Genomic DNA, 20,289 nt, shown 5'->3' with positions numbered 1-20,289 from the left:
CCCCCACCCCCAGCTCTTGCTCTAAGCCTTTGAAAGAAATGTCTAATGTTATAATTAAAGGATCAATTTGGCAAGATTTCTTTGTCTTAAGATCTTCTTTCTTTCAGGTTGGTTTAGTGCTGTGTTCCCAGTCTCTGGAGAGTTTTCTCCGGCTCCTTCAGGAGCCTTCTGTACAATCTCTGAAATCTTTTCACTTCACTTAATTTGAATTTTTTCCCATCCAATTTTGAGGCATAACAAATGATGAATAAAATTAAGTTTTACAGCAATTAATAATAAGGGCATTGAAGATACAAGTGTACATTTTCAATGGAGGCAGGGTTGGTTTTTTTGGTTGTTTTTTTTTTTTTGTTGGCTCTCCGCGAAACCTGGACCCTGTGTATTCAGGCTGGATTGGGTGGTTTGAAGCCAAAAACACTGGAAAGACGATTAATGTCTCTGAGGTAGGTGGTTTGTGGAGGGGAAATCAGAGAGATGTGTTGCCACAATGCAGAAAGGCTTGCGGGGAGATCGTGAGTTGGCAGCAAAATGCCAACATGCCCGAGAAATATTGCATTGAAAGCATGAAAGCTTGGAAGCATCATTTTTTTTGTTTAATGGTTGTAGCATCTGGGAGAGTAGCTCGATGAAGTGCAGATTGTCTGTGTCCATTGTCTATTTGGGAATTCACTAGTTGGAGCTGCTCCTGAATGGAGGTGTGGGTGTAACTAGGAGGGGGACCGTGATGCCTCCTGCCAAGTCCCCCAGCACCATCATGGGATGCACATTGGCCAGATCATGTTTGGTGAGAAATGGCCACGCTTGTCACTTTGTTCTGGGGAAGCTTTTGTGTCATCAATGTGGTGTTTGAACATGAGCAAAGCAAAGAAGCCTTTGAGATCTTCTATATTCAGCAGCCAGGTGGGCATCCATATTCAATGAGTGCTTCTCTGCCTTGCTCTCCTGTACCACCTTTCTATGGAGGGCCTCCAGGCCCTTTGCAAACAAGCTGCCTGACAAGAGATGCGTCTGGTGTGCTGTATCCTCTGGTGTTACAGGGAACAACAACTCCTTTTACAGCCAGCTGGACGAGATTAAAAAAAATATCCAAACCAAAATGATGACTCAATGACTTTCCCCTTTGATTTCTCTTTGCAAATTATTTACTAGGGTGCCTCAATTGCTTCAGATTTGCTCTTATTTGTGCCTTCGTGCAAATCTGCTCTGTGGACTGCCCATTGTCTGTGGGTGAAAAGGCTTGATTTTGATCCTCTTGACAGAGCACTTGACAGATAGTTCTTGCTTACAGATTGCTTTCAGAGTTGTTTGTTTCAGATCATCTTGTAGTCTCTGTCCTCCTGGTTCAAGACAGCAATTATGTGGCCATGGTTGCAGCTCTTTGGCTTGGCAGATGGCTTTGGAGATGCCCAGTTCCTCCATGACTGACTCCATCTTTACAAGGGGTAATGGGCAATCCTGTTGGGTGAAGTAGACAGGATGCCCCAAATGAATCACATAGCGTTATCACTTCTTTGTACAGCATAGGTGGCTGTTTGTTTGTTTTGCAATGGTGAAGTGACATATCTGGCAGTTGCATCGTGGATTTCATGTTTGATAGTTGGTTCTGAATTCATTGTATTTGTGTGTTGAAGGTGTCAATTAGAGTGTTTGGAAGTTCCTGGGAAGTTAATGTGATGAAATGTTGGAAATTGGTGATTTTTTTCCATGCTGTAACTCACTTTGCAGTACTGGCCATGCAGTTTTCATCTGCAGATCACTGTCACTTGCAAAGGGGGACTATAAAACTGTTCTCTGCTTACTGAGGATAAAAACTGGAGCATAGGAGGGAAGGGAACAAGTGACATTTTTCCAACACTGCATGAGCCAGTGGGAGTGATTGTGAACAAAGCCCGGGGCTCTTCAAGCATTGAAGCTCTGCCTCTCATACCAGCCCTGCCTGGTAAAAGCGAAATAAAATCCAGAGCTTCCATCTCTGCTTCTTACTGCTGGGGCTACCAGACCCTCTGCCACCTTTCTGTAGCTTTCTTGCAGATAGCTTGACCATGTTATTGCTGTCTTTGGTGCAACACTGCAAACAACAGACTTCTTTGAGCAATGGGGACAGAGATGTGAACCTCAGTGTTGTTACCCTCGGAAAAATGTTGAAACTAAGACTCTACAACTGCAATGTTGGTGGCTCCTGATTGTGCTTTTGGATGAATGAGAGCCTGTTGATTGAAGCTCAGAAAAAGGAATTACTGAAGACAGGAGGTATTTAAAGTCCTTGCTGTTCAGTTTGGGTTCTTGCTGTCCTGGGCTGGGTTCCCCATCAGCAGATGCAAAGTCTGAGCTCTCTTGTGTTTCTTGCTGCTTTGAGTAATTTCAGTGTCTCCATTGCTGCTTTTACTCTCTGTCATATACCAATTATTTGAATTTTTGAGCTTCATGTTCAGGGCTGTGCAAAGCCTGGACCCAAGAGATCCTATAACACAACTAGCTAATAGTGACCCTGTCCCTGCTGCTATGGGCCCTGTATGGAGCCAGTTTATAAAAAGAGCAATTTAGTGCTGGGAGTCTTGACTTTTCTTCTGGTAGCTCCTCATCTTGAGACGTTCTGTCCTTTCCTCACTTGTGGAGACAGTTTCCGATTTGGACTGCCTTCCCCCTGTGTCTTCATGTTGTCATTGCCTGTCCTTTCTGCCTCTATTTTTGTTCACTTCCCCTCTTAGTGTGGGGTGTTAGTGCAAACCAGCATGACGAGGTCTTTCTGAATTGTTCAAGCTGCTAAGAAGAAGTCCTGTCTAATATAAGTCCGTTTAGGACCTGGTGGAAGTGACATACATCAGCGATGGCTTATAATAAAATCTGATTTAAATCAGTCATAGAATTATAGAATACTAAATTGGAAGGGACGTAAGTTTCATTTGGCCCAACTTTTCTTTGCAAAAGCATGGCCTAGACAAGATGGCCCACCATGCTGTCCAGCTAAATCTTAAAACTGTCCAATGTTGGGAAATTCACCACCTCCCTGGGGAGATTATTCCAGTGGCTGATTCTTCTTATTATGAAAAATTTTCCTTGTGTCCAATTGGATTCTCTGTAGAAGTAACCTGTACACATTACCCCTCGTCTTTTCCATGTGACCCATTGTAAAAAGGGGGTCTCTGTCTTCTTTTTAGCCACCCTTTAAATACGGGAATGCGGTGATGAGGTCTACCCTACGCCGCCTTTTCTCAACGCTGAACAAACTCAGTGTCATGGTTTAACCCCAGCTGGCAGCTAAGTACCATGCAGCCACTTACTCTCTTCCCCTGCCTTGGTAGGATGGGGAGGAGAATCAGAAAAAGGTAAACCGGATGGGTTGAGATAAGAACAGTTTAATAATTGAAATAAAGTAAATAATAATCATAGGAAATAGAAAGACAGTGAGAATAAAACCTAATAAACACAAGTGATGCACAGTACAGTTGCTCACCACCTGCTCAACAAAGCCCAGTCTGACCTCAGCAGTGATTGATGGCTCCCGGTCAACTCCCCCCAGTTTCTATACTGGGCATGATGTGCTGTGGTATGGAATACCCCTTTGGCTAGTTTGGGTCAGGTGTCCTGTCTCTGCTTCCTCCTGGCTTCCTGTGCCCCTCCTCACTGGCAGAGCGTGAGAGACTGAAAAGTCCTTGATCTCAGGGTAAGCACTACTGAGCAACAACTAAAACATTGGTGTGTTATCAGCATTGTTCTCAGACTGAAGCCAAAACACAGCACTGCACCAGCTACTAGGAAGAAAATTAACTCTATCCAGGCTGAAACCAGGACATCCAGTTCTCTTAGCCTTTCCTTGTACAGTTCTTTGATCATCTTTGTGGCACTTCTCTGGACCCTCTCTAGCCTGTCCACATCTTTTTTATATAGCAGGGACCAAAACTGAACACAGTATTCTAGAGATGGCCTGACAAGCACTGAGTAGAGTATGATTATGACTTCGTTATCTCTACTGGTAATGCCTTTGTTGGTGCAAATCCTGTTGGCTTTCTTTGCCATAGCAGCACACTGTTCACTCATATTGAGCTTGCTGTGCAGCAGGATCCCCCAGATCCGTTTCCACAGAGCTGCACCTCAGCCGGGTAGATCCCAGCCTGTGCTGCACCCTTGAATTATGTTTTCCCAGGTGCAACACTTTACATGTGTCCTTGTAACTTCATAAGATTCTTGTTAGCCCACTTTGCCAGCCTATCCAGGTCATCCTGCAGGGTGGTTCTCCCTTCTGAAGTGTCCACTGCCCCACTCCATTTGCTATCATCAGCAAATTTCATCAGGGTACATTTGATTCCATCATCTAGATCACTTATGAAGATATTAATCAGTGTTGAGCTCACTGTCAATCCCTGGGGAACCCCTCTTGCAACAGGTCACCAGTTTCAAAAAAGAGTTATTCACCACCACCCACTGGGTGCGGCTCGTCAGCCACTTCCACATCCACTGCATAGACCATAAATGTGTCAGTTCCTCAAGGAGGAGGCTGTGGGAAACCATGTTGAAAGCCTTGGAAAAATCCAGGTAGACAATCATAAGCTTTCTCTAAGGTAGAAGGTAACTGTCAGCATTTGCCCCTGGGACAGTAATGTAATGGGCTGGTATCTCTCAGCTTCTTCCTGGTTTACAATTTGATGTCACCAACAGCTTGTCAGCTTTTCATTCCCCAACTTGTGTGTCTGCCAGTGCTCTATAAATGTGCTCTCTTCAACATCATCAGCTGTGTGCTCTGCTTCTTGCTGCAGCTTTGTCACAACGTGGCAAATACGTATATTTTGCTGTAGTACAGGGGGATGATCAAAGCCTCTGCTAAAATGGAATACAAGAAATAGGATGTTTCTGTTTTCCTTTTCTTGTATTCTTTCTTTTCACCAGTTAGCGCTTCATGAGAAGACTTTCTTGAGATAAGTCAGCTTTGTTAAGGAATCATAGAATGGCTTGGAAGGGACCTTTAAAGGTCATCTAGTCCAACCCCCTGCCATGAGCAGGGACATCTTCAATTAGATGAGGTTGCTCAGAGCCCTGTCCAGCCTGACCTTGAATCTTCTCTGACTTCTGGCAATTCAAGTGAACTTAAGTCAAGCATTTACCCATATTCAGAAACTTGTTGCCTCCTTCAAAGCTGACCTAAGAAGCACATCTTCCCTCTGCAGAGGTTTTTGTACCTTTTGGACACGCTGCTCTAGCCTTTGCTATTGGTTCAGTACAATAATCCTGGTCTGCAGTGCCAGTTCTGCTCTGCTTGCTTGCCACTGTCTGTTTAAGTTGAAGCACCAGGTTACAGACTGCACAGTTAGTTCAACACTCTTACTTTAGTTTCTTTACACCTCTTGGGTAAATACCATCTGATCCCCTTGGTTTGCACCTGTCTCATCTGCGTTTTAAAAACCGTCTGTTGTCAATTCTGGCCCATAACCTTCACCTCCTGGAGTCGAAGGTGTTTTGTCCTCAAACTGTGATGCTGAAACCTGAAACAGAGCCATGAGCTGAGACCTTGTGAGTGCTGAAGAGAGCAGCAGTATTACCTGATGTCTTCAGATGGTGTTCCTTGTTATACATCCCATTACATGTGTTTTTTCCCAGCAGCATGGTACTTCTGCCTCATCCTCAGCATCCTTTTCTTACACCATCCTTTCTGCTGCCTTGTATTGTTTTAAGACCTGCTTGGTCACTGGTTTGCTGGAGGCATCTTTAATAGTGGTAAAAGGTAACAAATTGATAGGTTTGAAGTTGGTTGGCTTGTTATTTCAAAGCACTGAAGCCACAGTATTGTTGTGACCAGTTCTATATATCTCCTCTGGACTCAAAGAAACTCCAAAAAAAGGAGAAAAGTGGTTTGCGGTATCTGTAATTTATATATATATATTTTTTTTTTTTTCTTAAGTGTTTTTTGGTTGTTAGCATTCTTGTGCTTGGGTATTTTGTTTTGGATTTGGTCTTCAAAAAAGGCGGGGCTGTTTTCAAGCTGAACGCTCCACATGGGCTCTTCTCCCATTAAAACCAGATCTACACTCTCCAGTCCTTCAGAGCGCAACTGTGTACTGAAAGGATCACTGCCCTGGTGTAAGTGACAGTGTGGGGGCCTGGGGAGGAAGGTGTGGTGTCCCCCAAGGTTTCCTGCTGGGAGCAGATACATTCTCAGGCCATGTGAAGGGAATGCCAAGGCTGTAGAGGAGAATTTGCAGGCAGAGGAGGAGCAAACCATCTGTGCTTCAATTGCCCCGGTAGGCTGGGCACAGCGTGTGGATGGATGGTGCCCTTGTGTGCAGGAGGACAGATGGCACGCTGCTCCCCAGCTCCCACCTCAACCTTCAGTGCTTGCGTCCATCACACGCTGCATGCCTTTGGCTTTATGAGGCTGGATAGAGAAGGACTGCAATGACACAGGGTAGGCACAAGTGTTGCTCAGTTGTCATGGGTGGATGTTTTCAAGTTGGAAGCATAAGGATTTGGGGCCAGGAGACCCAGGTGGACAAGCAGAGCTCTTGCAGGTAGAGACAGCGCTGTCCCCTTGCTTTCAGGGACCTAATGGGGCAGCACAGCCCTGGGTTCTTTGCAAGACAAAATTGAGCTGTCCCTGGTGATGCAGAACAAACACACTGGACAACAGAGCCCTTCAATGAGAGGCAGGGACCTAATTCTCTCAGCGTTGTGATGCTGCCCTGCCTGTGACTTGGAGCCTTCCCAAGCAGCTGTCAGTCACCATTGCTGGCCCTGTTCTTGCTCACATACAGTATTATCTCTACCCGCTGCTGCAAATTGGCTCTGAGCAATCCTTGATCTGTCAGCATCGCCTACCCACTCTCAGATGTCACCAGCCCCCGCTGCTGCCCTGCTCGGTAACGTATCATTCTGAAATGTAATAATTCATTAAGTTGAGATTAACTTTTTTTTCCCCCCTCCCCTCTCTACTACCCCTTCCTCTTTCTAATGGACAAAAGCAATTAAGCTCCATTAGGGATCAAGCACGTGGGAAGTGTCTCCCTCAGAGACCCTGCCGCAGCTGCACAGGCCTTGTCCCTGGATGTGTGTGGCATCAGCTTCTTACAAATTAGGGCCCCATGAGCAAATGGTTGGGTAGGAGAAAATGTTGTTTGATGAGGGGAGTGCTGGAAAAGATGCTCTGCTCCCTCCTCTGGGAAGAAGCGATTTGAGGCTCAGCTGACCCTTCTGGCTGGGTTTTATTGTGGCCACATGATGATGGCTTCTCTTACCATGCAGCAAAAGGAGCACTAGCCTCAGGAGAGGAGGAGCTGGAAGACCGAGGGATGGGTAAGCAAGAGGTGGCAGAGAGGAGCCAGATTCTCAGCTGTTGTAAATCAGGGCAAGCTTTCCAAGTGCTTCCAGTTGCAGAATGTATCTGCAGGGCCTGGCTGGCAAAAGTTCTGCCAAGGTGCTGGCTGGCATGGGGTTATGGCCCACGGAGCAGAGGTTCAGCACATGGGAAGACCAGTGAACCAAACCAGAGGGAGAAAGGCAACTTCCCCATTAACTCTGGCTGCAAATGACATCTTTTCATATCTTGACATTTGAAATTTGCTAACAGAGGCTGGTGAGCAGTGATGGCACAGCCAGAATGGTCCTGCCTTTCCTCCAGTTAATGCAAGAAGGGTTTTTTGCATGGCATATCCAAAACTGAGAGTGTGTTTCACTGTTGGCTGTGGGAGGTCCTTCCTTCTCCCCCATCTCCTCCCGCCCTCCTTCCCTCCACTTAGGCTGCTTTTCTCTTCCTTGTCTTTTGTTCTCTCCCCCTTCCCTGCCCTAGGAAGAAAGTCTCATTTCAGTCTGAAAGCCAGCGATGGAGGGGGAGAGTCATTTGATGCTTAATGCCAGAGCGGCAGGAAGCTTCACCTTCCTGGGGTGGAATTAAAAATGCTTGAATTGTCTGGGGATCTTAAACAAGAGATGCAGGGAACATTCAGGGCTTTTCACACAAACACACATACACACACACATGCAGAAGCCCACACAGCATTAAGGGTGTAATAGCTCAGCTGGGGTAATGCACTTGAACTCTCTCTGCAGCAGACAGACCAATTCTTTCAGTTCTTTTGAATATTTTTTTTGAGGCTGGAGATTGCTGCTAGTCTGCAGGGAGAGAGACGTTTGTCTTTGTCGTGGTTTAAACCCAGGCTTAAGCAGAGAGAATGATGCCATTTTTTCTTTGCAGTCACTCTTCCCTCAGAGCACCTTGGAACCGGGAGGGGGCTGAGGGCACGGGCTGTGTTCCTCTGTGCTCCTGAAGCTTCTGTGGCTGCTGGGGCTTGGGATAGGAGTGCGAACTGCAGCCAGCATATTGCATCCCCTGGTGTTGTTGCAAGGAAGGGTGTCCTGGGGGGATGTCTGGTGTCAGAGATGCTTTCTGTGTGCAAATGTGATCATCAGTAGAGATGCAACTCGAAAGTCAAGATGCCCAGAGTACATAGTGTGTGCAAGCGTGGGGTGTGGGACCTCCTAGAAGCGGGTTCAGCTGTGTCATCTTACATATGACCCATCTTACACCAGTGATGTAGGTGGGAGGTTGCCTACATGGCCACCCCTCTGTTTCCTGCTCGGTATTTCAATTTCTCTGTGTGTGATGGCCTTTGCATATATGCTTAGGGCTCCATGTGCTGCTTCATACAGGGTGGATGAAAAATCTGCCTGGGTCTTCTACATATGGCCACAGGTGTGTGTAAAACAGAAAGTGAACCATGCCTACCAGCATGGTCTTGTGTTTTAACTACATGTGAGAAGATGTATATAGCCCTAGCTACATATGGGTGTCTTTGCCCAGCTCTGGACTGAGCTATAGGTGAAATCATATGTCTCAGGTACTGAGGAGTGTGTTTATGTGTGTCCCTAGGGGTGCACATGAGCATCTGGATGCTAGCACATCTGTGCACCATGTGTCTTAGAGGTTGCATGAGCAGGGGGCACAGCATTATCTCTGGCCAGTGCTGATCACCGTTTGACATGCCTTTGCTGGCACAGAGCCTGTGAAGTGCTGCCTGCACTCCTGCCCACTGCAGAGCTGTGCCAGCTGTCGTCCTTCTCTGGACTGGTCATTACATCTGGACAGTTCATGTGAGACACTGAAGTCCAGAAAAAATACTCTCAGGCCCTGGGAAAATACTTCAGGGAGAAGCTGGAAAGAAAAAGGATTCAGATGAGGAGGTAAAAGTGGCGGATAGGACCTGCCCTCTTCCACCCCTTTGCTGCCTGCCCACAGTGCCCAGTTTTTATTCCTAAGGGACACGCAGAAGCTGAGTTGGTTCTGGAGGCAGGTGGCACTGGGAGCACTCTCCCTGAACAGTAGTGGCTCCCAGCTAGAGCATGCAGGGCTGAGTGACCAAGCAGGGGTTTGCTCACATGCATCCATGCCTTTCCTCCTGCAAAGAAGCCTCTCCACCTCTCTGGTTGTTCACCCATCCGCTGGCCATGCTTTGACTGGGGATGGCTGTGCATCTCCCCAACCCCAACTCCTCTCACCACCCCCTTCTGCCCTTTCCCAGGGAGTTTGCCAAAGAACGTGAAAGAGTGGAGAACCGCCGAGCCTTCATGAAGCTACGGCGCCAGCAGCAGATCGAGCGGGAGCTCAATGGTTACCGGGCCTGGATAGACAAAGCGGGTAAAGGCTGCTGGGCCACGGGAGGTCCCTGCAGTATGGTGGGCACCGCATGCTGCTGATTATGGGTGGTGGGCATGGGAAGGGATCCCTGAACATCATCCAGTGCAATCCCAGAGTTGCACAGGTGCTCACATGTTGGCACTGGCTTCATGGGTGAGCTCAGTCCCAGATGGTGTGATAGTCCAGCCAGGCTGCAAGCAAGGACATCACCAACATGAAACCTCATGTTCTGTGGCATGAAACTGTTGTATTTTGAACATGAGGTGTATTACATCTCTGAGGGAGGCTGTGGGCATCATGGCTGTGAGCTTTGCTCTGCCATGGTTTCCTCTCTTTTGATACTTGCTGGAGTTCCCTGCAGTGGTGGGCAGTGGGAAAGTAGAGCAGTGAATGGTGACTGTGGTTTTCCAGCCATACCCGTACTGGGAGCAGTCTGGAGGGGAAACACTCACCAGAGCCCACTTCAGGGCTCCTTGACCTGGGTAAGGGCTGGGGGTGGTGGAGCTTTCCAGACTTCCTGCTGACAGCCCATCCAGGCATGACAGCCCATGTAAGTAAGGCAGTAAGTCTGATGTGTTCAGCTGATGGTATCTTATCTCCTGATGCTGAGCTGTGTGTTTTGCATAGAGGAAGTCATGCTGGCTGAAGAAAACAAAAATTCTGGGACCTCAGCTTTGGAAGGTAAGACAAGCAATACCCTTCCTAAAAATCTCACTACCCTTCCTTCTACCTGACCGTAGCTGGAGATTGAAACCCTTCAGCTGTGATGGGAGGCCTGGGGATACCCCAGTGGGATCTTCAGCCCAAGAGAGCGGTGTGGGGGTGTGAATCAATGACATAACCTCTGAGACAATGTGGAGGCCAGGAGGTGTCTGGTTCCATGAAAGGGAGCACTCTGGACTAGGGTCACCTGAGTATCTCTGCCTTACTACCAGACCTGAGATAGCTAAGTACTAATCACCACGTCCTGGTCCAATGAGCTGGCTGCCAACAGAGTCGGTAGCCACATACTTGGGCCACTATGGCTCTAGCACCCATTCCTCTTCCCTTCCCAGTGCTCAGGCGAGCGACCATCAAAAGGAACCGGACAGATGCCATGAACCGTGACTCGAGTGATGAACACTGTGTTGATATCTCCTCTGTAGGCGAGCGGAGGCTGGCACAAAGAAGACCTCTTCATCCAACCTTGGGTCAGTAAAGTTTGCAGCTTGCTTCCCCAAAACTTCTGCCAGTTAATGAGTTGCCAGAGTCATACCCATGACGTGGAGACTATCATAGACCAGCCATCTCTGCTAGTTTGGCAGCAAGGGGGGAAAATCACCTGCTGCCCACTGTGCCACACAAAAACAGCCTGGATAATTCTTGTCCCATAAAAGCAGTTTCTGTGAGCCATCTGTCTTGTCTCATGTTACAGGGTAGGCTGAGGCACTGAACTCCTCCTCTCATCTTGACTGGAGCATCCAACATCTTGTTCCCACTCTTTTCCCTTAGGTAACCCCTTGAGTCATTCTGGTCTCAAAGGCGCCAGAGTGGACGGTGCCTCCTACTTACGGCACAAGGAGCGACTGCTGCGCATCTCTGTTCGCCACATGGTGAAATCCCAGGTCTTCTACTGGATCGTCTTGAGCCTGGTGGCTCTCAACACTGCCTGTGTGGCCATCGTCCATCACAACCAGCCAGCCTGGCTCACCCACTTCCTCTGTGAGTCCCTGGGCTTTGTGTAGGTGTGAGAGCTGCTCCTTACCCCGGGCATGTGTGGATGAATCTCACCAGAGACACGCTCGTATGGAGCTGGGTGGGGAATAACATGAACTACACTTGTTCACTGCTGATAACAAAGGACCACATACAGTGATTTAATTCAGCTTTGCCCTTGGCTTCATGGCCACTGATGGTTGTTTCACCCCAGTGAATAAACGTGAAGGGGTTGTACTGGCCATATGCTCTTCAGGTCTGGTGTGTTTGTCAAGAGAGAGGAACAGATCTGAGCTGGGTTTATCCTAAAATTGTGAACAGTGGTGATGGAAAGCTTGCTGGAAATACATCTAGCAACTGCTGAAAAGGTGTGAATTTGCAGAGATGAGACTGGTTGTGGGAGAAACCCCAGTTAAAGATTTGGTGCAAAGCATGGCATGGAGATCCCAAGCTTGAAACCACCTATTGGAGCATCCCCCAGCCCTCCGTGGGCTATGGTCAGATCTCGGAGGCAGTACACCCATGTCTATTCTAGCATGGTGCTAACTGCAGTGCAGTGTGGTCAACCCCACAGCAGCCATGTTTATCCCTGAGCTGCTGCAGTAGGGACAATGCTGCTTTCTCAGCCATATTATTCTTACTCACCTTGAAATTGTCCCTGTCAAGCAGTGGGCCTGCCCAAATCTGCATTACCATGCTCAGGCCTGCTGGGATTCCAGCATGCCACAGTGTGGTATGGCAGCTGGTCATGGTGAGAAGCATCTTTTGGACAAAGTGAAGAGCCAGACTCTTGCCTGGTAATTTTCATGAAATAGCTGGAGAAGCTTTTCACTGGCTCTTGGCTGTTTGGCTTCGTTTTCCTGGCCATGTTCCAGTTGTGCAGTGATTTAAATCCAGGTTGCTAATATTCTACAGTGTCATGTAGTTAATATCTTTGCAGATGCCACAAGCACTGTCTGTAACGCTAAAGAGCTGCTCTGCTCCATGGTGGCTGTCTCTGATCTTCTCATACCCTTTGTACGCTAGTGCATCTACCCTGAATGATTAACTTGTGTGGTTGATGCTCTATTATATGCTGTTTAGCTTCTCAAAGACAGGCTTCCCTCATCCCAGACCCTGAGAGCTTGGGGAAGAGTATGGCCCTCAATTTGTCCCGTCTCTGTGGTGTACCATATGGGCCGCTGCTGGGTGTGTGCAGGATGCTTCATGCAACTCTGTGCCCCAAGGGTAGCATGTTTGGGTTTTCTCTTTCAGACTATGCAGAGTTCCTGTTTCTTGGTCTCTTCCTCCTGGAGATGTCATTAAAGATGTACGGGATGGGGCCACGCCTTTACTTCCATTCTTCCTTCAACTGCTTTGACTGTGGGGTAGGTGTCCCCAGAGATGCTGTGGTTGTGTGGGGAGATGTTTGGAAGGCATCTGCAGTGCAAAGCACTAAGGGGAAGAAGAATGGGATGGCCCTTGCAGTGGGCAGGGGAGCCCTTTTTACCAGGACAGCCTCCCTGTGCCAGATTGAGACACCAGGTCTTGGGCAGGGTAGTTGGTGCTTCATCTTCAGGCATGTGAAGATTTCCTGCAACAGCCTGTCTTTGGTTCATGGCTATGTCTGCTTTCCAGGTCACGGTGGGAAGCATCTTCGAAGTGGTTTGGGCTATCTTCAGACCAGGAACCTCTTTTGGGATCAGTGTTTTGCGAGCCCTTCGTCTCCTGCGAATATTTAAAATAACCAAGTACGTACTGACTGTACATGCCTGTTACCCTTCATCTCAGACTGTGGCTGCAGCCAGATCCTGCTTTCCTGTTGGCATCACTGCAAGTGCTCCAGCAGTATCTATTTTCTAGGTATTGGGCATCCCTGAGGAATTTGGTGGTCTCACTGATGAGCTCCATGAAGTCTATTATCAGCCTTCTCTTCCTCCTCTTCCTCTTCATTGTAGTCTTTGCCCTGCTAGGAATGCAGCTGTTTGGAGGCAGGTAGGTCATTTCATGTCTGGGGAAAAGGAATCTTTTGGTGTTAAAGCCAAGCAATGACACCCTCTTTGGTGCCTAGGAAGACTGTAGCCTTTCCCCTCAGTCTTCTGCTAACAGTGCTACTTCTCCCAAACAGAAGTCCCCTGCTCAATGCGTGCCTTTGGGCTCTGTGAGCCCTTCTGGCCAGTAGACCTTTTGGGTTCTAGCACCAAATGCTCAGGAGACCTTTTTTAAAGTGGGGAAAGGTCCTCCTAAGCACAAGAGAGCTGATAGCACAGCATTCAGGGGTTTTATATTCTTGGTACTCCAGCCCATTTATGTCTTCCCAATTCCACCTCCAGGTTTAACTTCATCGATGGGACGCCATCAGCCAACTTTGACACTTTCCCTGCTGCCATCATGACAGTTTTTCAGGTAGGAGCTGAGCTGCAAAGGGATACAACCAAAGGAACTTGGGACCACTGGTTTGCTCCTCCCTGGTTGGAAAGGGTTCTTTAAACCAAACAAATTCCCCTCCATCAGCTGTTAGGATATAACTCACTTCATCCCCCTCTCCTCCTGTGTAACTAATTAAATGGAAAGAGATGGAAACTCTTCTGAGGACACCTAAATCCTCAGCAGTGTCCAGCATCATCTCCCTCAAGTGCTGCAGCTGCAGAAGTCAGTTATCCACTGCACAGGGCCTTTGTACTTGGCTCCTGCATGTTGGTGGGATAGATCAAGGTCCTGTCCAGGTGACGGGAAGGTGTGGGTGACAGAGCTGCTGGTTTGCTTTCCTGCAGATACTGACGGGTGAGGACTGGAACGAGGTGATGTACAATGGCATCCGCTCCCAGGGAGGCGTTCGCTCAGGCATGTGGTCCTCCATCTATTTCATCGTCCTCACCTTGTTTGGAAACTGTATCCACCTGGCTACTGTGCTTTTAGTGAAGATAACCCTATCTCATCACTCTCTCTGAGGGCATCCCCTTCCCCACCTACTGCTCCTTCCTCCTTTCCCAATTGAGGGAGACATATCTTACGTACAGCAGCCCTGTGTATCCCAGATGCAGAGAAGGAGCTGTCTGAAGGTGCACTGAGGGCTATATATATGGGATGGGTGAGGAGTTTGTCCCTTGAGCCATTAGGGCCACTCTCATTTGGTGGCTGCAGGCACGCACATCCTTAACACATGGCTTGTGCATCCTTAGCTGCTCACAGATACTCTGCTAAACGTGTTCTTGGCCATTGCAGTGGACAATCTGGCCAACGCTCAGGAGCTCACGAAGGTACGTTCATGTTGCTCCATTTATTTCTCTTGTGCAGAAAGTGAAGGAGATGGCCAGCAGGAAAGGCACCAGGAGCAGTGCCTGTGACTGTCCTCACTCTAGAGCCAGGGCCACCAAGTCCCTTAGCTTGAAAAGAGGTTGGGTCAAATTGGAAATGGAAGCTCTTTCTCTAGGAACATACTGAGGGTGCTCCCCTGAAACACAAACCCATATTACTGGGCAAAGCCACTTAGACTTTGATTTATGAAAGTGCTTAAACCTTCTAATATCTCCAGGAACACCCATATTTCCCATAAAGTGTGGCTTAACTATTTCCCTGTTAAGCTTCCTAGTTTTGTTTGCCTCTGGTCAAACCACAATAACTCATCTGTCTGATGGGGTCTGATGCAGGGATGGTTATTTGCCAAAGTACTCTGGAGATGTGGAGTGGGAAGGCTTTCCAGTAGTGCCAGTATTTATTTCCCATCTACCCGCAAGGCAGTGGACGTGATTCAGGATGCTATTTGGGATGGTGCTTGAGAAGGTTTTTGGGCTTAGCTGTTTTTATGACCATGCTGGGAAATATTTTGGGAATGCTAAAGTGTTGGGGCACCATCTGGATAATGGTGAGTAGGTGAGAGCTGCAAGGGTCATTGCCGCTCTTTGGAGTGAACCAGGAATCCTGTGGTGCCTGTTTGTTTGCAGAGCCCATGCCTATTACTCAGGTCTCTAAGGCTCACTGAGAGGTTTCCATGCTGGTGTAAATTTGATCCGTTGGCAGCAAACAAAAGAGGGCATGATGCTTGTTGGCTGGAGGGGTGTGTGTGGGTCCCTGTCCTCCCGTGGTGGGTGCAGGTGGCACTTCCAGGGCCTGCTGGCTGCATTGGGGTGAGAGGGCTGGGGGAGCCCCATGGGTACCAGCAGCATCAACTAAGAGAGCACTGAGCTTTTGAAAAGGCTGAATGTGTGCTAATGACTCCTAATGACATTTTTTGCTCCAGAGACACAACCATATTAATTAAAGCAATACAGTCTCTGCCGGGGTCATTTGTGGATGCCTTGCCTCCCACTCCATTGGGGGATGCCTATCTCACCCCTGTGGCTGTGAAGAAGGCAGGGCTGAGCTAGTCTATGCTGCCTGGGGCTGTTCTAGTATGCACAGCCTGGCTCTTGTCTGGAATGGGCTGGGTTCACTTGTTTAAGTAGTGCTGATGCCTTCAGTAAGATCTGGTGTAGTGGGGAAATTGTGTCCCCATAGCACAAGTTAAAGGCTGCCTCTGGAAGTACAGGTACCCTTTCTCCTGCAGGCCTTGGCATCTAAGGTAGACCTGTGCATCCTTTGCTGCTTCAAATGGCTGTACTTTCACTTGAAACCCTAGCATCCAACTAAACACATCCCCTCTTTCCTCTGCAGGATGAGCAGGAGGAAGAGGAGGCATTTAATCAGAAGCACGCCCTTCAGAAAGCCAAAGAAGTCAGCCCCATGTCTGCCCCAAACATGCCCGCTATCGAGTGAGTGACACCCCCAACCCCTGATTACTCCAGTGCCCCTGCAAGCCCAGCTGGGCTTCTCTTCCCAGTGGAGAGCTGAAGTGGAGCCTGACATGGCTGGATGTGGGGGCTGCCGCAAGAAAAAGAGGTCCCTGCTCAGGGTGTCTTCCTGAGGATGGATGAAGATCTAGGAGCATGCTCTCTGTGAGCAGCAGTGGCTTTGGAGAGCTGTCAGAGTGGGGTCCAGGTCACCCGACAGGACCTGGAATTGCCCACCTCAGTGCTTGAGCATGGCAGAAATATGCTAAAAGAGGCTTTCTGCCCTGAATGTACAGCTCAAACACTCAGGGCTGCTGCTAGGGGTGGGAAAGGAGATTGGGGTGGAGGAATGTATCTCAAGATTTTCTTGAGGAGGGGTGATATTTGTTCCTGTTTCTTCATGGCAGAGCTGCGGGAGAGCAGCCAGGGCTGGGGGAGAAGGGAGCAGCAGTGTCACAAATCTCCCTCGAGCTCTTTCCCTGGTAGTGAATGCAGTTATGAGAGACGGAGCAGGTTTGTGAAACCAGGTCTGATCGTACAGAAATTTGATCTGGGCAGGAAAACATAGCCCCAAGCCACATAAACCCCCAGCATGGTGTTAAGGAGCCTTCTATCGGTGTTTCAGCAGAAGAAAATTCTGTTTTTTCCTTCCTAGACACATTTTTTCCCTTTATTTTGCAGTGTCATATGGTCTAAATCACATAAAACTTTCAAAGTCAACATTGGAACAAGGCTTTTTGAGTTGTTTCCCAAAACAGTACATTTCAGTACAGCTGAAAGGATTTCTTTTTTCTCCCCTTTTTTTTTTTAATAGAATCCCTTCCCAGAGAATTTTAGATTTCCTTATGCTCTGACACTCAGCCAGACTTGTACACGGCAGAATCGCTTGCAGATTTACCGAGAGAAACTGCTGTCTTCAGGCAAGCAGTTGGGAGGGGTTGAAGGCAGCATTAGGAATAGCCCCATCCCTGACTCGTCTGTAATGGCATGTAATGGTCTCTCATCCTGCATACATCACCCGTGGTTTTAGGGGCAGCAGGAGCTGGGGGTACTTGTAAGCCCTGCCTGGTCTCCCAAGCAGCTGCAGATATTGCCCTGTATTGGGAATGGGATGTTCATAATAAATCTGTGCCTGGCCAAGTACTGGGAGGGTTACAGGAGACATGGCAGAGTTTGTGTGTTGTGACTGTCTCTGGCTACCAGTGGGAACATGTCAGATAAAGCAAGGAAATAGAAGGCTTGAGGATGCGGAAGAGGCTGGAGAGTGAACAGATAGGAGAGAGGAGGAAGTGGAGATGGAATTATTAGGGCACTAAAGGACTTACCCACACTGCGCATCCCTGCTAGCATTTTCTAGACATTGTCAGATACAGCTGATTAGGAAACAAATCTCTTTAACCTTTTGCTGTTGTTCTAGTGGCATTGAAATGGGAGGTATTGATATTCACAGATCTGTTTTCCAGCTCCTCCCCTTCATCAGGATGGATACTGTCAGGGGCAGGGAAGGGAGTGTGATGCCACAGGGGGCAACCATCTCCAGCATCAGGTCTGATGTGCTTTTGTCGGTGCTACACTGATGCCAGCAGCCAAGGAAGGATGGTGGGGACATCACAAGAAGGGACAAGCCAGAGCAGAGCTGGTACTGAAGGGCTGTTGGAAACTCAGAGTGGTGAAGCCGAGCTGGTATCTGTGTTTGGGTGTGTGCAGACACAGATGGCTTCATTTCTATGTGGGTACGCGGCACAGGCAGGTTTGGTACATGCGTTCCTGCCTGCAGAGAGGTCCGGTGGCGCTCAGGGATGAGTGCTCCCACGTGGCCAGGTTGGCGTGGGTAGCTGTGGTGCTGATCAGAGTATTGTATTTGTACATGGGTGCCGCTGGTGCAGATGGCTCGGGGCTGTTTGACGAGTGGGTGGCCAGATGGACGCATGCGGATGCTGTCATGTGTTGGTGCCTAACGTGGTGCGTGGATGCATTTGAAGGTGCGGCCACTTGCTTCGGGTGCCTGCAACTCGCTCTCTGCCTTGAGCGTGGCACCAGGCTGTTCCCATGCACATGGCCGTAAGGAGGCAATCACCAGTGTGACTCACTTGCGGGCTGAGGGTACCGCAGGACGGCAGCGAGATGACCGCCATCTCGCCTGCATGAGCTCTGCGTGCACGCAGGTGCTTGGTCCCATGTGGTTGGAATATATTTGCTTGCATGTCCTGCACACACACAGAGCATTTGCAAAAAGCAAAACCTGTAAATCACTGCATGCACATTTGCATATACTCAGGGCTGTTTGCTTGGAGCTGTGCATATTTGAATCTCTTCTGAGCTGATACAAAGGATAAAGCTTTCAATTGCCCCAGCTGCCTCAAATCAGTGGGAGTGAAGGGCACCAAGAGCCCCATTACAATTCTCTGCATTGAAGCTGCTTAGGTGATGGGCTCTGTGGCATCTCAGCCCTGGGCTCATGCATTGCTTTTCCTGGGGAGCTTCATGTTCCCCTCTGCAGTCTCAGGGCAGCATCAATCCACGGCAGTGGCTCTGAGCAGCTCGGGGCTGGCCTGATGCATTGCTTCCTCTTTCAAATTGCCATGTGTTGCCCGGGAGAAGTGAATTTGGAGCAGTTTCAAAGAGTTAAATATCCAAGGATGTACCGGGGCTTCTGAGGGGCTGCAGCCTGCACTGCAGTGCCCGTGCTGCAGCTGCACAGCTGGCTGGCGTGGGGAGGGGTCCGTGGCCCCCACGGAATGGATCGCAGCACGTGAGTGTGAGTGCCGGCAAGCCCTGCAGGCAGCTCGTTGCCGGTGTGTGAGCACGTAAGTGCAGGGGGTTCACTGCTGACTGCTGCGCTCTGGCATCCCAGCAGCCGGCGGCCGATAGGCAAAGAGATGCCGGCTGCCCGGCGCGGGGGGACACCTCTCTTGTGTTGCCCACACGAGTCAAAGGAGGGGTGAAGAGGGAATTGAACCCATTTGTTTTTCCTCCCCAGAAGAGACAGGCGAAGGAGACACCACATGTCGATGTGGGAGCCACGCAGCAGCCACCTGTATGTGGGCCGGGGGGGCGCGTGTCGTCTGTGGCTCCTGTGCTTCCTGTGCGTCCGCGGGGCTGGAGTGCACACTGCTCCCCGCTGGCCGCCTCGGCGGGGGGGTCACGTGTGTGTGCCTGTATTCAGTGTGCTCCTTTGCACCCCTCTTCGTGAGTGCGCGCGTGGGCATTCGTGGATTTGTGCGTGCAGCCGTGGTTTTGTGTGTGCCGAACCTCCTCATGTGTGTGCCATGCAGTACGTGTGTCGGTGCGTGCTGCTACCCGTGGATGTGCAGTCACGCATGCTCGGGGGGTGAGCAGTGTATGTACATGTGTGTGCTCATGGGTGTTTCTGTGTGCCTAGGTGTGTTGGGAAGGGCCTGTCTGTCTTCTCCAGGGTGTTTGTATGCATATTTACAGCTCTGCAAGTTTCATGGCATAGCCCAGGCCTCCCTAGAGCAGAGCTGCAGGAACAGAGAGAAGCCCAATACACCTCCTTCCCCTGCAGACAGCCAAAACTGCTGCTCCCCAAGCCTTGGGGCAGGCTTTCTACCTGGGATGTGCTGGGTGAGAGGCTGTCCTGGCCAGGTGTAGCTGAGCACAGGGAGAGAGGGGACCTCCTGCACCCTGTGAGGAGGACATCTCCCATTGACCTGAGAAAGGCAGGTCTTGTACCTGGCATCTTTTCCCCTCTTAGTGCCCTGATTCCATCAGGACTGCCACTCTTGCTGGCAAATTGGCTTTCATGTCAGAGTCCCTGCAACATCATTTGTACTGTTAGGACAGTGCTGCTCCAGAAAGGAGCCCAGCTCCAAGAAGCTGATGATGCAGAGACATCCCCAGTGCAAGGATGGAATCCCTATCTGCAGTGGGAGGGCATTGCCCATATTTAGGAAGGCGTCCCTAGGCAATCACGCAAGAGGAAGGTAGTCATTGCCTGGCTGGGATAGGGCAAGCCAGGGTTTTGGGTGCTACAGCAAGCTGGGCACACTATTTGAAAGCTTCAGGCTAGCTGTGGGGCTACTAGAACTGGTCTTCCATCAGCCTGGTGCCTTCTGAAGGACAGAAGTTCAGTCTCAGCCCTGTTTTCAGCCCCTACCAGCACCAAAAGGAGGTTGGAGGACTGAGGATGAAGCAGAAATCCAGCCCATAGCCCTGGGGATGGTATTTTCTTCTCCCTGGGATTCCCAAATTGAATCCAGGGTGCGT

General features: G+C 49.3%; 1 protein-coding gene across 5 annotated transcripts in view; it reads left to right on the top strand.

Annotated features, from left to right (window-relative positions):
* Window positions 1-20,289, top strand: part of LOC308224353 (voltage-dependent R-type calcium channel subunit alpha-1E-like) — a gene marked incomplete at its 5' end in the record, with an annotated part of 94,457 nt that overhangs the window by 39,751 nt on the left and 34,417 nt on the right. For 3 of the 5 annotated variants that reach the window (XM_080624171.1, XM_080624169.1, XM_080624168.1), the window contains 11 exons: window positions 9,504-9,619; window positions 10,247-10,300; window positions 10,675-10,809; window positions 11,111-11,320; window positions 12,569-12,681; window positions 12,932-13,044; window positions 13,157-13,288; window positions 13,627-13,699; window positions 14,068-14,185; window positions 14,486-14,553; window positions 15,947-16,044. In XM_080624171.1, coding sequence (XP_080480297.1) covers window positions 9,504-9,619; window positions 10,247-10,300; window positions 10,675-10,809; window positions 11,111-11,320; window positions 12,569-12,681; window positions 12,932-13,044; window positions 13,157-13,288; window positions 13,627-13,699; window positions 14,068-14,185; window positions 14,486-14,553; window positions 15,947-16,044 — 1,230 coding nt within the window. Of the gene's footprint in view, window positions 1-9,503; window positions 9,620-10,246; window positions 10,301-10,674; window positions 10,810-11,110; window positions 11,321-12,568; window positions 12,682-12,931; window positions 13,045-13,156; window positions 13,289-13,626; window positions 13,700-14,067; window positions 14,186-14,485; window positions 14,554-15,946; window positions 16,045-19,042; window positions 19,100-20,289 lie in introns of all 5 variants that reach the window. The other 2 variants (XM_080624172.1, XM_080624170.1) reach the window with 2 other exon arrangements.

This window comes from Psittacula echo (genome assembly GCF_963264785.1).
Source record: "Psittacula echo genome assembly, chromosome: 7".
In the NCBI taxonomy this organism is placed as follows: Eukaryota; Metazoa; Chordata; class Aves; order Psittaciformes; family Psittacidae; genus Psittacula; species Psittacula echo.
The sequence above is the reverse complement of the archived record's forward strand: the minus strand, read 5'-3'. Positions and strand labels throughout refer to the sequence as shown.